Raw genomic sequence first — 16,343 nt, forward strand, 5'->3', positions numbered from 1 at the left:
ACTGAGATATCAATGATGAATTAGAATTTGGAGAAAGAGGACATTATTTAATAACAAACTTCCCATTTTAATTGTTTATATACTATTATATATTACACATTTTGTCAACTTCGTTAATTCCAGTCAGAGCTATTAATTCCAGCAGCATCTCTAATCCACACGGGCAGCTACAAATACAGAAAATGTATTAGATTAAAAAATTTATACTGGGTCTCACTATGCTAGCCACAGTGCGCGTATATCTGCCGGCAGAATTGTAGTTGCTGCCACTGGACTACTGGCTACAGGCAGATTGCTACTTGGTGTCAGTATACTAGTCAAAGTGTCCGTCGAAGGTACCGCAGATTTGTACTGGGTCTCACTATGCTAGCCACAGTGCGCGTATATCTGCCGGCAGAATTGTAGTTGCTGCCACTATACTACTGACTACAGGCAGATTGTTACTTGGTGTCAGTATACCAGTCAAAGTGGCCGTCAAAGGTGCCGGCAGATTTATACTGGGTCTCACTATGCTAGCCACAGTGCGCGTATATCTGCCGGCAGAATTGTAGTTGCTGCCACTGGACTACTGGCTACAGGCAGATTGCTACTTGGTGTCAGTATACTAGTCAAAGTGTCCGTCGAAGGTACCGCAGATTTGTACTGGGTCTCACTATGCTAGCCACAGTGCGCGTATATCTGCCGGCAGAATTGTAGTTGCTGCCACTGGACTACTGGCTACAGGCAGATTGCTACTTGGTGTCAGTATACTAGTCAAAGTGTCCGTCGAAGGTACCGCAGATTTGTACTGGGTCTCACTATGCTAGCCACAGTGCGCGTATATCTGCCGGCAGAATTGTAGTTGCTGCCACTATACTACTGACTACAGGCAGATTGTTACTTGGTGTCAGTATACCAGTCAAAGTGGCCGTCAAAGGTGCCGGCAGATTTCTACTGGGTCTCACTATGCTAGCCACAGTGCGCGTGTATCTGCCGGCAGAATTGTAGTTGCTGCCACTATACTACTGACTACAGGCAAATTGTTACTTGGTGTCAGTATACCAGTCAAAGTGTCCGTCAAAGGTGCCGGCAAATTTATACTGCACAGTGCGCGTATATCTGCCGGCAGAATTGTAGTTGCTGCCACTATACTACTGACTACAGGCAGATTGTTACTTGGTGTCAGTATACCAGTCAAAGTGTCCGTCAAAGGTGCCGGCAAATTTATACTGGGTCTCACTATGCTAGCCACAGTGCGCGTATATCTGCCGGCAGAATTGTAGTTGCTGCCACTATACTACTGACTACAGGCAGATTGGTACTTGGTGTCAGTATACCAGTCAAAGTGTCCGTCAAAGGTGCCGGCAGATTTATACTGGGTCTCACTATGCTAGCCACAGTGCGCGTGTATCTGCCGGCAGAATTGTAGTTGCTGCCACTATACTACTGACTACAGGCAGATTACTACTTGGTGTTAGTATACTAGTCAAAGTGCCCGTCAAAGGTGCCGGCAGATTTATACTGGGTCTCACTATGCTAGCCACAGTGCGCGTATATCTGCCGGCAGAATTGTACTTGCTGCCACTATACTACTGACTACAGACTTGGTGTCAGTATACCAGTCAAAGTGTCCGTCAAAGGTGCCGGCAGATTTGTACTGGGTCTCACTATGCTAGCCACAGTGCGCGTATATCTGCCGGCAGAATTGTAGTTGCTGCCACTATACTACTGACTACAGGCAGATTACTACTTGGTGTTAGTATACTAGTCAAAGTGCCCGTCAAAGGTGCCGGCAGATTTATACTGGGTCTCACTATGCTAGCCACAGTGCGCGTATATCTGCCGGCAGAATTGTACTTGCTGCCACTATACTACTGACTACAGGCAGATTGTTACTTGGTGTCAGTATACCAGTCAAAGTGGCCGTCAAAGGTGCCGGCAGATTTCTACTGGGTCTCACTATGCTAGCCACAGTGCGCGTATATCTGCCGGCAGAATTGTACAACCTATAAGTACACTAATAGATGTTCCATGTACTCATGCTATCTTGAATGCACTATCAATAACAATCTATGAGGATGAATGATCTTCCTTTAGATTTTACCACATTATCGAATTTACCTCAGAGATCTCAATACAAAGACCGGAATTATGTTTGTTCATGAAGCAGTTTGGAAGTTTGCAGAGACGGATGGCAATCGTTACGCTAAACTGCAAGCCTCAGCGCGGAAACTGCTAACAGGCGCACCTCTTAAAATCGCCGATTTGAAATGGCTAGTAGGACGAGGGGGTACCGATTTACGTGAGGCCTGGCTATCACTCCCTGTCGAGACTCGAAGAGATATGATGGCTGCTACTGATGATCCTGATTTTCCTCCATGTGACTCCGGCATTGTGGATGAAAGACACATAAATTCATCACGAACATTTTGAAGTAGCATCCAAAGAAGAGCTCGTCGGCCTCAGTATTGCGTACTACTCTGGTAGTTTGAAGGGTGTGTTAGACGCTGCAATTTTAAGCGCTGAATATGCGGTGATGCTTTCCAAGTACAAGGACAGGGCAACGACCGCGGATGATGCCTACGTCGCCGTTGCTGAAAGCTTAAGTGATGTTTTTTCGTCTATAAGCGGAATAACCTGTTTTGATCCAGAGCCTATTACGGATGGACCTTCCGATAATTTTGCAGTGTCGCGGATTAGCGCGGCATACGTGAAATATCAGGAGGCCGCTCAAAACGCACAAGATGAAATGACAAAAACTTCCTCAACAGAGGACTTCGATAAACCTATTTTAACAGGTACCGTTCGATTTTTTTGGGAAAGCGCATGGAATGGTGATTTCATAGCTCACTTCTTTTAAAAGCCTGGCAACATCTTAAATTTCAAAAGATTCAAAGACGTATGGTGTTTTACTGTTTTTTTAAGAAAGACTTAAAGCGTGACCAACGTCTTTTGGGCGTCCTCGTTTTTTGTGGGGTCTCTTATCCGGAAAGGTTTATCTATGGGCGGATCTTTCTTCGAGCGAAATACCTAGTGTGTCTTTAACAGCCATGAGATGAACACATGAGCCCAGTTTTAACATAGTTCTACAATCGCAAAGTCCGCTCTCAGCTGTCACAATCCACCCCAGAGTAGACTGTTCTTCAGCTTCAAGTTCGTGGTCAGTTGTGGTTTCAATCTCTTCTTCAGTTGTTTTCTTTTTTTGAGGGTCTGTAGGAGATCCTTTTAGTTGTTGAACACGAAATTCTCCCATACTGTGCCCCGATTCCAGAAGAAAAGCAATTTTCATGCGAGCTGAACTAGTAATGGTTAAAAGCCGCTCTTTCTTTAATTTTCTGAAGTCTCTAATAATGTGGGGTGCTGCCCGTGTCGATGTCGCAAAAGTAGCTGTCAAAATTGATCTTGCCTGGCTCACTTTAAGTAACTCCATGAAAAGAGGGTTCAAATGAAGTAATCTGCGCATAGAATGAGTGTTTTTCAATTGACGATTGAAGTTTTCACACGGGTTGTTAGTTTTTGCCATTCCAGTCGGAGTTTCCACACACTGCCATTTACTGTAGCGCCCCTCCAGCCACTGAGCCGAAAAAAACTCGGATAATGACTGCAAGTCGGTGTTAACCTTCCATGATTCCAGAGCATCGCCGATGCGACTCTGTTTATCCACCAAGGTTCGCGCGTAGTGAATTTGGTATACATGTCTGTATACAGTTCTCTTGTTTGCCTCCGAGAACCCCACGGTATGTTTTCTAACATTTGACATCACGTGAAAGAAACACATCAAGTACGTTGGCTGCTTATCGGAAGCGAGAATAGCACCAGCCACACTTTCAAATGCATTTCGTTGAGCATTATCTGCATCCATCATCACGAATCCAAACGATACACTCTGTGATGAAATGTCGTAATACAAATCCAGCAATACCCGAATTGCTCGAGTCCATTGGGGACTCTTTAGATCGGAGACTAAAAGGAAAGCCACAGGGTGAAATTGTCTCCACATATCTGATAAACCCATAACTATAACCGGAAAACCTCTAGTTAAGTTTGAAAGTGGCATCCACGTGAAAAATAAATTCAGATGCTCGACCGAGTCTCTTGACCAGTGATTTGGTCGAAATCCCAACAACTAGAGGGCTATCTTCAGTTCCTCTACCAATTAGAGCTTCTCCATTGCTATCAAACGAAAATCCAAATGTAAATGGTGTGGTTTTGCTGCAGCCATCTCGAAAACGATGTTTAACAGCGTTTGCAACCATCACATCGACGAAATCATTGTCCACTTTACTTTTGTTTCTGTAGTTGCATACACTGTACTTTTGGTAGAAGTGTTTTAGGATTGGTCTGCGGCAGCCCCAAATCAACAGCCATTTTGTGCATTATTGCGGCCGGCTTCAATCCGATCTCGGCCTGGCTCCTTATGTATCTCTTCATTGCGCAATTCAGATCCCCGGGCTTTCGATATGCAGGTGAGACTGACAAGTGGTGTGAATTTTAAAAAACACTGATTTTATCGGTGGTCTGACACTGCAGAGCTTTCAAGACCCACTTACACGACCCTAACAGCTTGCAAGTTTCGTCGGAGCAAATGAAAAGCCGATAGCGCATAAAGTGAATGTCGAGATTGTATTCACAAACACTGCATATCTCCAGCTGACTCTTGCTCTTACACCATGTCTTCTGCGCGTCGAGATAATCTTCTAGCTGCACTTCGTTTTCATAGGAGCTTACAAAGTTCCACTCGTACTTCATTTGTTTCTTTAGCTAATGGAGAATACAAAGACTTTATAAATAATCGTTTCGTAACGACACACAAAACATATTTTTTTATAAATAGTCGTTATACGCATTTATTAATTACTTCGTAATACCCAAGGATCTAAATCGGCCTCATATTTGAATACCGATGTATCTAGGTAGTATAGCGTTTTCTTGCTGTCAGTAGGTTCCGAATCGATTGTATTGCAAACTTGGAACACTCCGGAGCATGTATCTCAGATTGGTTAGTGATAACACGCGGTTGCAAATCGGATATGGCGGCGGAAGACAACGAACATTCTGCAAAACTACACCGTCTGGTCTTCGCATGCGACGTCCTAGAGGTCGAATGTCTTCTACTGGTTGGCGAAGACTTAGCGGTGCCCTTGCTGACAGTCCCGCACCTTTGGCAAGGCGCAGGAGGCAACCGCAGGTGAAAGCAGCACACACCACGAACAGCGGCGCTATCTCGATTATCGGTATGTACGTATAACACTGCGGTGAATGTTGGATTGTGACTTCCTTTTTATTACTAGTTTAGTTTTTGTTTTGTTAATGAAGTTAAGTAACAAATTCCCTTGAGGCAGATGGGATCCTCGGTCTGTGAAAAGGAGGCATGTCCTGTGAAGGTTACATACGATCTGTGAAATTGACGCACCCTCTGTGAAATGACCATTTTTATCTGTGATTATTACGCGCTCTCTTCTCCAATCGATCTCGGTTTTGGATTGGAAAATTCGACTTGCAAAGCCCCCAGCGCCACCTTCTGTAACAGAATTGAGTCTATCATTTCCCGACCATTTGAGTCCAAATTCTCCTTCTTGACACGAGCGTACGGCAGTGAATGGACGTCAAGCTCCGATAACACCACACCAAAGGAAAACATATCGGCCTTGTCGTCGTAATGCTCGCCCAGCATGACTTCAGGTGCCATCCACAGTGAAGCCCCCACACCCGCAGTCATTGTGCGGTCAAGACGCTCGCGAGAGATTCCAAAGTCGGACAGTTTCGCCTTCATTCTGCTATCCAGAAGAATGTTGCGAGACTTGAGGTCTCTATGGATAACTGGTGGCATCAAAGAGTGCAAGTAAGTGAGTGAGTGGCACACTTGAAGAGCAATGGTTGCCTTCTCTCGGTCAAAACCTACGGGGGTTTTCGACTCTAGGTAGGTGTTAAGTAACGAGCGTAGTTCCCCTCCATCCATGTACTCAAGTACCACACAGAGATCAGTGAGGGAATCCCATGCGACATTAACAAAAGACACGATATGCGGATGATCCATCGTCGCAGTCATCTTGGCTTCAGCTAAGAACTCGCTGACCAATGTGATGTTGTCTCTAGAGGCAGAAAGCAGCATCTTGACGGCCACTTGATGGCCATTGAAAACCCCAGCGTACACTTCACCAAACGAGCCTCGGCTGATCAGTTTCTCCGTCTGCACTTTGTCTCTCGGTATCCTCTTGGCTGTGATGATATCGTCGTTCCAAAGCCCGGTCTGTCCATGAATGGCTGCCTCGAGAGACGCAGCACTAACTACACTCATACTTTGGATGGTGGAGGCGTCCAACTTTAATTTTTGTCGCTGTCGAAAAAAAACCGCCGCGAGGAGCACGGTCAAGAAGACAAAACTACCTAGAACAATCCCAAGGATGTCACCGTTGCTTAGAGCGGTACTGGAGTTGTATTCTAATGTTGAACCTGATGTTAACATGCTTCCACTGGCATCTCCGCCGTCGCTGCTGCTGTACCATCTGAACCAATTGGCGTCACACTCGTGCGTTATGACTGCTTCTTTGTCTCCGCTTTCAACCAAGTACAGCGACTCGGATAAACACGAGCGATCGGGAAAGAGTTCAAGTGAAGCAGAGCCGTCTTTCCTGAGACTGGCAATCACGTAGTAGCTGTCATTCGCAGTGTAACCTCCGGCACACGTCCCCGAGGCAGGGTACCCGTAACCCGTTCTGAAGTCGGAGCAGTTTTCGTTTCCATAAACCAGCTCGATAATATATGGGGAACTACCGAACTTGTCTCGCGTGGCCTGTATGTAGTCTGTAGCGCATTCGATGGTCCTCATGTCGGCGCTAGAAGTGTTGCTAGTGGGAGAGCACGTCTCGATGGAGCAACTGTCGTCCCGAGCAATGTTGATCGCGTACGGAGTGCCCCCGCATTGATCTCCAAGGTAAGAAGAGGAAATCGAGTACATATTTACCAGAAAGCGCGAGTCTTCCAGTTTGAACTACTGGAGCGAGTGTCAACGCTCGATAGAAACAGGAACCGCGGCAACGGGATAGCGGGTGAGTGGCAAATCGAGACTGCGATGGCGATGGTCGATAATCGACTCGAGCGCCTTGTGTCGGAACATACGACGTGCTCGAACTGGTCTTGTGTGCGGTTGGATTAGGTGTGGATAGCATACACAATGGTATTGGTAATCTATCGTGGTAAAGGGATAAATACGCGCACTCAAGTAGGTGTTGCAAATTCGACGCTGCACCACATGACCCCCTAAATGCTATGGATGGCATCATTTGGCGTGGATACATCAAGCAGCGATAGCAACACACCGGAGGATCGACACGAGAAAAAATTATTGCGCAGCTTTAGCACTCTACTTGGCTCCTGCCCAGGGGTATTAGTAACGCAAGTTTTGAAATAGCGATTTTCTGGATAAAATCTGAATAAATGACGGATACATTACCGATCGATATTCCAATACTTTATTCCAGTGGAATAACGCGGTCCTTCGCTATTCAGCTGGAATATATTTCTGGACGAAGAAAATTCTTATTCCATATTATTCCAGAAACAAACAGTCGTCGACAGCATCGAGAGATTTTTTAAACGACACCCCTCTTGTCCAGATTTATCACTCAGGTATTGTCCAGGTAGAGTTTTTACGGTTTAAATTACTCTCATTTTCTTCTTTTGATTCCTAGCCACCAGTTAGGGAGACACGTGGCAGCCCCCCCCCCCCACGCACCGAGGATGGCACGCACGCACAAGACTGTCCAGATCAAGGCAAAGATGGCAGAGCAAGAGCGTGTGTAACCTCGCTCTCTTGCGTGCGGCGCGTACGCGCTCAGACAGAGCACACGCCAGAGAAATCATGGAGACATCTCGCCCTAGTCCAACTGAAGTAGCAGAGGACAGCAATGCTCAAGAGCGAGTGGAGGAGGCAACAGAAGACGTCGCAGATGAAGGAAAGGATGGTGAGGAAGGTCAGGGAGGTGTGGACACGTCGCGTGAAGCAAAGAAGGCTACGGGCGATGAAGAGGACGATTCGGTGGAAGATGAAGAGGATGCAGAGGAGGAGAAGGTCGCTTCGGGCGAAGGGGAAGAGGGTGAAGTGGAAGAAGATGAAGTGGAGACGGAACCAACGAGAAAGCGCCGTCAAGGAAAGAAAAGAACCGTCTCCGATGTCGAAGATGAAGAGCTGGTTCAGGTCCCTGTATTTAAGGCGCATCATGATTCGTGGGCCTCGCTGGAGCAGTCTCTCAAGGAATACATGGAGGCGACGCGCCAAAAAATCGTGGTGAAAGAGGTGATCAATGTAGCCCGCAGGAATGCTGATCTTAGGCGCCAAGTGAGGTACCAAGGGCTTCCTGACTCAGAGTTGCCTCTCGTCCCTGCAGAGATGAACCCTTATCAGCGCAAGTTTATCTGTACGCATGGGTGGTCCGAACGTGACAGATCAACGGGAAAGCGGACGTCACACAAGCTGAGTACTATTGATTGTCCGTTTCAGATGCTGGCTCAAGCTACCAAGCGTAGTGACGGTCAATGGGGCGTTGTGATGAAGCGTGAAGTGTACGCCCATAATCATCGAGTCTCCGAAGACATTTACAGGTCTTATCCAGGTATTCGCCAGGTTCCGGCGGACTCACCTTTGATGCCAGGTATTGAGCTGCTGGTTGAATCCGAAGCCGGGACAACAGGCGTGTACAACTACATTCGAGAGAACTCAAAGCACCGAGTCTCCATGGATGATGTGCACAATCTACTTCGCCGGCTGCGTAAGCAAGGTAAATGTTTGGTTTGATTACATGTCTTGTCTTCTTGTTTCCCTTCTAACTTGATGCATTCGCAGGTGTGGAGTTGTCTGATAACGATGCCGTGGCTGAGATGATTATGGACTTCAACAGAGAGTCATCGGCAAATGTTTCTTCGGTGCACGAAAGTGCACATGGAGATACCGGTGTGCTTTCCTTCACTAGTGGGCATATGCGTGCGATGTTGGACAACTTCCCCGAGATGATTCAAATGGACTGTACGCACAAAACCAATCCGTAAGTTGCATGGTAGTAATTGGACAGATTTTCCCCAGGTATGACCAGGTTTTGACCAGACTTTGTGTATGGCTAGGTACAACTACCAGCTTTTTACGATAGTTGGTATGGACCAGTTTGGCCAAGGCCAGCCTGTCCAGTATTCGTTAATCGAAACGAACGGCAACTGGCATATGGCCAAGTGCTTGGATGATTTCAATCGTGCGAACGAACACTGGCGGCTCGTCCGTATTGTGATCGTCGACAAGGACATGCGCAAAGTCGAGGTGGTTCGCAAGAAGCTTCCCGAAGCTCGGGTGCTGTATTGCCACTTTCACGTGATCAAGTGGTTGCATGAGACGATCAGAAAATCTAAGTCATACGGAGCTTACGACGAGGATGTTTTAGCGCAGATGAAACACGCCATCACCAACATGACTTACTCCAGGACAGAGGAAGACTACCATATGCACCGTGAAGAGTTTAAGAGCCTCGCTTGCCGAGATGATCGCACCGATCTGTGGAAGTATTTTGACAAAAACTGGAACGACTGCTGCGAGATGTGGGTGATGGCGTATCGCGTTGATCTGCCTCACTTCGGAAATCACACCAACAACCGCTTGGAGAGCCTATTTGGTAAGCTCAAACGGCATCTCAAAGGCCACTTTACAATGAGAGCTAGTTTGAAGGTGCTTTTGGACTACCAGCGACGCAAAGAGGAAGACTATCGGTCCAAGGTCAAGATGCCTGGCACCTTACGGGACGTGTCCTACTCAGAAGAAATGAATGTAGCGCTGGGAATGACAACACGTTGGGTGGCAGCAGCGATCAAGGCTCAATACGATGTTGCTACGGATGCTGCTGTTGCTAACAACTACACATTTACCGACAATGGCACTACTGTCACTGTCAGCGGTGGTCAACGTGAGTATCTTATCGAGAAAGAGGGTTACTTGTGCGACTGTGAGTTTGCTCAGACCATGAAGCTTCCCTGCAGACACGCCATGATGTACCGAAAGCGCTGTGGCAACCCATTCATTATCCCGTTCTTGACAATTGCGCCAAGGAATGTCGACTTTGCGTCCAGGTATTGGCCATGTTTTCATCAGGTATTAACCAGGTATGTGTTTTGCAGGTGGTTTGGTCAAAGCCGGCTCTCGCAACAGGAGTTGACAGAGGTGGCGGCACCGTTTGTGGCTAAGATATACAAAGCCCATTCACAAGCTGCTGGTGGAAGGTTGAGTGAAGCGAAGAAATACAGACGTGCTCAGCAGGCACTTAGTCGCATCAGTGGTGAGCTTGCGAGGTTTGAAGACGATGCCTTCGCTAGTGCGATGTCGCAGTTGGATCAATGGTGGTACAATCTGAGGAATGAACAACCCACGGCAGAGCATTCTGCCCCCAATCGAGACGGTGACAACAGACATGATGATGACAACTCGGATGGAGGAGCAGGTGAAAGTGGAGCAGGAGTGGATTCTGAAGAACAGCAAGATACTGAGGCTAGCGATGCGAATGCGGCTACCAAGGATGATTCCGACGACGTACCGCCGACTCAGGTGGCTGGTCCTGCGACTCAAGCAACAGAGATGTCTACGACCGCAGCCCAACCACCAAAAATCAAGCTGAATGGTAAGGTCAGAAGGGCCGGGCGACCTCATTTAAATCGTACGGCGATGAAAGTGAAGGCGGCGTTAGCACTAAAAGAGTACGATAACGGGATGAAACTACGCGCTCTTTTAAGAGATAACGACGTCTGCGATGTGGTGTCTACTCTATGGATGATCATGCCTGGAGCTCGCGAAGTTGGGTCTTTCCTTACTACCTTTCCAGTCAGCAAGAATGGTGAGGAAAGGTCAATTCAGTGGCGCGTCGACGGAGATTACGTGCCAGATCGAGTGCGATTCCGGCTAGTCGAATCGCTTGTTGATGATGCGTTGGATAAGTTAAGGGGCGGATTGGCGCTAGATGAAGAAATTAAGTTGGACAGTGACGGTTAACGAATGGGCAGCATTGAGAGTTACGTGGTGTCAATTGAAAAAGTTGGTCAGCTCACCAGAGAGCAACTGGAAGCTATGAAATCCTTGTGGGGGCTACAAGATACTTGTCGCAATGCTGTTCTTTGCTGTACCTGGTTGAATAGCATTGTTAAACCCGCGGTCAGTGACCCCGCTTCAGCGGGTATTATAATGGGAAAGATACTGGAGTGTTGGCCGTATACACCGCTGGTTGGGTTCGGATTCGACCTGACGTACAACAATCTCTTTTGCTTTCGAGATTCCGCTTGGCTAAACGATAATGCCATGCGTGCTTTTGCGGTTTGTCTCGCACGGTACAAGAACAATTGTACAGTCGTCATTCCGCCCCCCAAAAAAGCCAAAGATGCCAAGAATGGAACCCAACCAAAGGCCACCAAAAGTCGTATCTCTACAAGCACGCTCGACAAAGTTGGCGAAAGTGTTGCCTCGCACCAATTCGTGCTTCTTCCTATCAATTTTGGTGGCACGCATTGGGTATGCCTCGTGGTTGACCGAGACACCAAGGTTATCAAGATGTACGACAGCATGGGCGGTAAGAGAAACAAGGAACGGTTGCAGAAGATGGCTGAAGAAATCCGTACTGGGCCTCTACGTGACGATTCCTACGAAGCTTTGGAAGTAACCGAGCCGGTGCAAACGGACAGTGACAGCTGCGGTGTGTTTGTGTGCCGGTTTTTCTGGACTTGCGTGAGCAGCGAATTCCCCAGCGATGTGTCCCCAGCTGGTATTACGAAGCTGAGGTGGGAGATGCTGCACGCAGTCATGAAGTTGAGGCCGCGCTAGTTATTCGTGCATATCCGTCAGTGCAACATGCATGCAAACACTAACGATTTTAATACATGGTCAATTCTTGGGCAAAACCTGGACAATGACTGTATGGTGCAGAAGTCGATTATGGTACATTCGTGGTACGCCACCATGAGCGTGAACGCCGACACACCGCAGCGGCCATCACTCTATAATTTTTCTAAGTAGCGCACACATGATTTACCCAGGTTTTAAAACCTGTAAAATACCTGGGTAAACGGTGAAGAAAACGATTGGTTGCGGTGAGTTCCGACGTCGACTGCCTACGATCATTTCCACTTTAGCCTAAGTCGTGCACACATGAGTATCCCAGGTTTTATACCTGGAAAATACCTGATTTGGTCATTTAAGTTCCCGAATGTAAATTACCAAATCTGATTCCGTTCTCTATAAGGAAATCTGGGCGAAACCTGGCCCCCTAGCTGGACTATCCATGGAGAATCAGATTTCTGAGTATTTTTTTCAATCTGGACAACCTGGACGCTAAGGTCGTCCTTTTTTAAATCTAACTTTTTTGTTTTAAACTCAAATTTTCTGAGTGTCATAATACATGTATCGTATTCCTTATGTGATTGGCGACGCTCGGTCATTAGCGACAAATCCGGCAGCCAATCAAATTAATTTAAATTTCGTGTCGTCGCGCTTTATGTGCTTGGCGACCAATACAATTTTGAACATGTAATATAGTTTTTCTATGCAGGTATCTTTTATGCTGGCAGAAAGATCAAGAATTTGACTGTCGTCAATCACATAAGGAATACGGTAACCGTTTGGGCACTCAAAAATTCTGAGATAGTGCATATGCTAAATCGAAGGTAGCGTCGTAATGTATATTCAGGTCAGTCCACTAACTGTCCGATGCGCGTGAAGAGTTTCAACCCATCTGCTAGCATCAAATTTAGTCGCTCTATCATATAACCGCCAGCACCGCGGGTTTGCGCAATGGAAAAGCAATAACGGGCGAGATTAAGGACCATTTCTTCGCCGTGGTCATGCTCTTTCCCTTCCATTGTTGAGTCGAGTGAGTGAGACATGCTCTGCAGCCGCTTTGCTTCATCTTCACCAAGCCTAGTATAGGCTCGCTGCAGTAGTGCTAGACTGGAACACCGCTAGTTTTGATCGTTCCGATCGTTCCAACTGTTCAGAGCATTTCTGAGCGCTCGGATATATTTCCGTTCGAATAAGTACGAGTTCCTAATTAGCCAAGTAGTTAAGTACGAGGTTGAAAAGCCCACTCTCGCAATCCACATATGCGATATGATTCTTCCAACCGTAATGGCGTCTTCCGCTGCACGAAGCATCCCAGCGTTCCTGACTTCCGTACAGTGTCTCGCACGATTAACCAGATCTCAGTTCAGTCGTGAGCGGCGTTGAGCTAAACCAAGATCCCTGACGCGATTGCACAGCCACCGATACCCATCGTATTCGCAGCGAGCCCACGAACACCTCCTAGCATTGGAGAGCCCTGAGTCGGCAGCCTATGAGCTTGATCGGTGCCCACTGGGTATGTTTAGTGATCGACGGGATCTCTAAGAAGACTTAAAAGGTACGACAGTATGGGCTCCGCCATGTACTTAAAGCGTTTGAAGACCATCGCAGATGAAATCGTTGCTGTATATCCAGACGTGTACGATGAGATCACTGTCAATGGACCTCTACAGCATGATAGCGACAGTTGTGGTGTGCTTGTGTGTCTCCAGCTGTGCAAGTCTGTATCAGCCGAGGCGCCAAGTGACGTGACCAAGGCTGGTATTACCAAGCTGCGTCGGAGAATTTTGCAAAGCATTTTAAAGGTTAAACATTGCGTGTAGTTGAGGTTGAAGCCGCTGGGATGTAAGCAATAATACCTGGCATTTACCTGGGAAATACCTGTATTTACATGCTGCCTTTGATCATTCTAGTAGTATTCTCGGATACCTGAAAAATGTTTTTTATTTTTCACTTTGACTTTTGCCCAAGTAGCGCACACTACTGTATGTCTTTCTCAGGTATCCGATATCTACGAATTATTTGAATGGTAATATATCCCGGTAACTCAAAATCATTGGGCTAAAACATGTGAAATACCTGGATCTGAGTAGACCTACACCTATATCCATGTCTGCGAAACCTGGACAATAACGACTGCCTAAAAAAATACCTTCACGCGCAGAGTACATGTACATGCATCTCCAACGGTATTAACCTCATTCGACCCATCGCCGTCTCTTACTGTTTGTTGCTGGCAGCTTGCTGCGCAACGCCTCGTTTAAGAGTAGGATGCTTCCTGTACCCAAGCGTCGCACATGCTTCCACGGACTCCACAAATATTAACTCGACACGAATCGAAACGCTGAAAATCCAGGATAGGTGAGGCGCGCTAGTTGACCAATTGCCTTGTGAACCCATCGACACACATGTGATTTGTGCGTGGGGTCGGTGACTAGCCGCTTCTAGTAGAAAAAGTGAGGCTGCTATGGTAGAAGTTCTACCAGAGCGGCCTCATTTTTTATTTCGCCCAGACTAGCGCATTGGACCTTTCGACGGCGAGATGGGTCGTTTCCAGCTAGTAGCGTCCCTGCTGCTAGTGGTAGCCAATATCTGGCCGCCTTCGATTGCAACTGCGTACGCTATTGACAAATTCTACGCGAATCTCGACTCCTGCAGCGACACACCGAACGCGGTGCGAGCTCACGAGGCTGATACGTGTACCGAGGGGACCTGCTTCACCGACGGGAACTTCGACAATGGAACAACAGAATGCACGTCGGAATATCTCGAGACAATGAAGGAGAGCTTCGGTACTTCCCAGTACGTCATCCAAGTCGTCTACACGGATTCCAGCTGCACTACTTTTTATTACGCCGTCGGGTACCGAGTGACCGGGTCTTGCGAATTAGGATACGTTGCAGTGGAGAGCTATTATGAAGGATTGTTCTTCTTCATTGCGTCACTGCCAGAGGAAGGCACAGCGCAGCTTGAGTTCTTCACGACGCCGGACTGCTCAGTGATCACGGACTCGTCAACCACCACGGATATCGGTGCAGTTGCTGCTCCTAAGACTACGCTGGAGAGTGGAGAGTGCGTCCCACTCGACTACAGCTCATATTTGTATAAGGGCACGGGCTACACTCGGTGGTGCAGTAGCAACAGCTCCGACGACGGTGGGGGTCTGACTACTGGAGCAATTATCGGGGTCACTTGTGGTTGTGTTGTGCTTCTGCTGCTTGTCATCGTCGCTATTATCTACAAGTGCCGACGCCGGTCGAAGGGGAAGCAGGGAGGTCAATGGACTGCGACGTTGCCATCAGGTGACTTGACTTCCCTTGAAGCTGCGATGAGTGGACAAACGGGACTCTGAAACGATGATGTCATCACTGCCAAGAGGATCCCACGGGACAAGGTGAAAGTCAAGAAACTCCTCAGTCGTGGGGCTATGGAGAAGTTTACTCTGCGGTCTTCAATGGACAGCAGGTTGCTGTAAAAATGTTGCTCCCTTCCACGAAAGGAAATCTTCAACACGTCACCGATTTCCTCACCGAAGCCAAACTAACTTCGTCCATGGATCACCCGCGTATCGTCACTTTTGTCGGTGTTGCATGGGATTCACTCTCGGATCTGTGTTGTTCTTAAGCTCATGGACGGAGGAGACTTACGGTCTTTATTGAACAAGTACGAGGCCACTAAACACCCAGTCGGAGTCGATCGCGAGAAGGCGACTATAGCGCTTCATGTGTGTCATGCTCTCACTTATCTCCGCTCGCGTATGCCTCCAGGCATCCATCGAGATCTCAAGTCCCGCAATATCCTGTTAAACCAGTCAAGAGAAGCCAAGTTGACGGATTTCTGCATCTCGAATGAGCGTATCGATCAAACGATGACAGCTGGTGTGGGGACGTCGCTCTGGATGGCGCCGGAGGTGATGCTGGGCGAGAAATACGACGTCAAAGCTGACGTTTTCTCTTTCGGTGTGGTGCTGTCAGAGCTGGATGTGCACACGTTGCCTTATGCACAGACCAAGCAGCGGAGTTTGGACACAACCGCCACGTTGCTGCAGAAAATCACTGCAGGAGAAGCTCGCGTGGAGTTTTCGGAGGCGAGTCCTCCCGCGTTGGCAGAGCTGGGGTATGCTTGTGTTGCAGTGGACCCTGCCGATCGACCCACTGCAGCCGAGGCGCTTTACAGAATTTAGGTTATTCTTTCGCAGGATCTGGCAGAGTGAATTGTGAACTACACCTTTGTGCGTCCAACTTCGTAGTAATCTGCAATCAAACTCGAGAGTCGCAAATTTCTTTTTGTCAAAGTTTTACAAATATTGATTGAGCAACTTCAATTCTGCATTCAAAGTCGGAAATAACGCAAGCAATGTCGTAAGCATTACATTTCCGTACACCATGTCGTTACCGTCCGCAGCACGAATTCACCGAGTCGCGACAGTGCAGCTCCATGTTCGCCACCAACGCCGCGTGATGAACTTTCATGATAGCTCTCCGCAGCGCGCTGCAGGATGCGCATTTGG

General features: G+C 47.7%; 1 protein-coding gene and 1 pseudogene across 1 annotated transcript; one reads left to right on the forward strand and one right to left on the reverse strand.

The window, feature by feature from the left end:
* Nucleotides 1–5,520: 5,520 nt before the first annotated feature.
* Nucleotides 5,521–6,091, reverse strand: PITG_01013 (protein kinase; the record flags this gene model as incomplete). Its single annotated transcript, XM_002909496.1, has 3 exons — nucleotides 5,521–5,626; nucleotides 5,673–5,779; nucleotides 5,843–6,091. 3 exons carry the CDS (start codon nucleotides 6,089–6,091, stop codon nucleotides 5,521–5,523), a joined length of 462 nt encoding a protein of 153 aa, XP_002909542.1.
* Nucleotides 6,092–14,375: 8,284 nt separating this feature from the next.
* On the forward strand, nucleotides 14,376–16,016 carry PITG_01015 (annotated as a pseudogene; the record flags this gene model as incomplete).
* Between the last annotated feature and the right edge of the window lie 327 nt (nucleotides 16,017–16,343).

The sequence above is a fragment of the Phytophthora infestans genome, genomic scaffold, assembly GCF_000142945.1.
Source record: "Phytophthora infestans T30-4 supercont1.1 genomic scaffold, whole genome shotgun sequence".
Taxonomy (NCBI): Eukaryota; Oomycota; class Peronosporomycetes; order Peronosporales; family Peronosporaceae; genus Phytophthora; species Phytophthora infestans.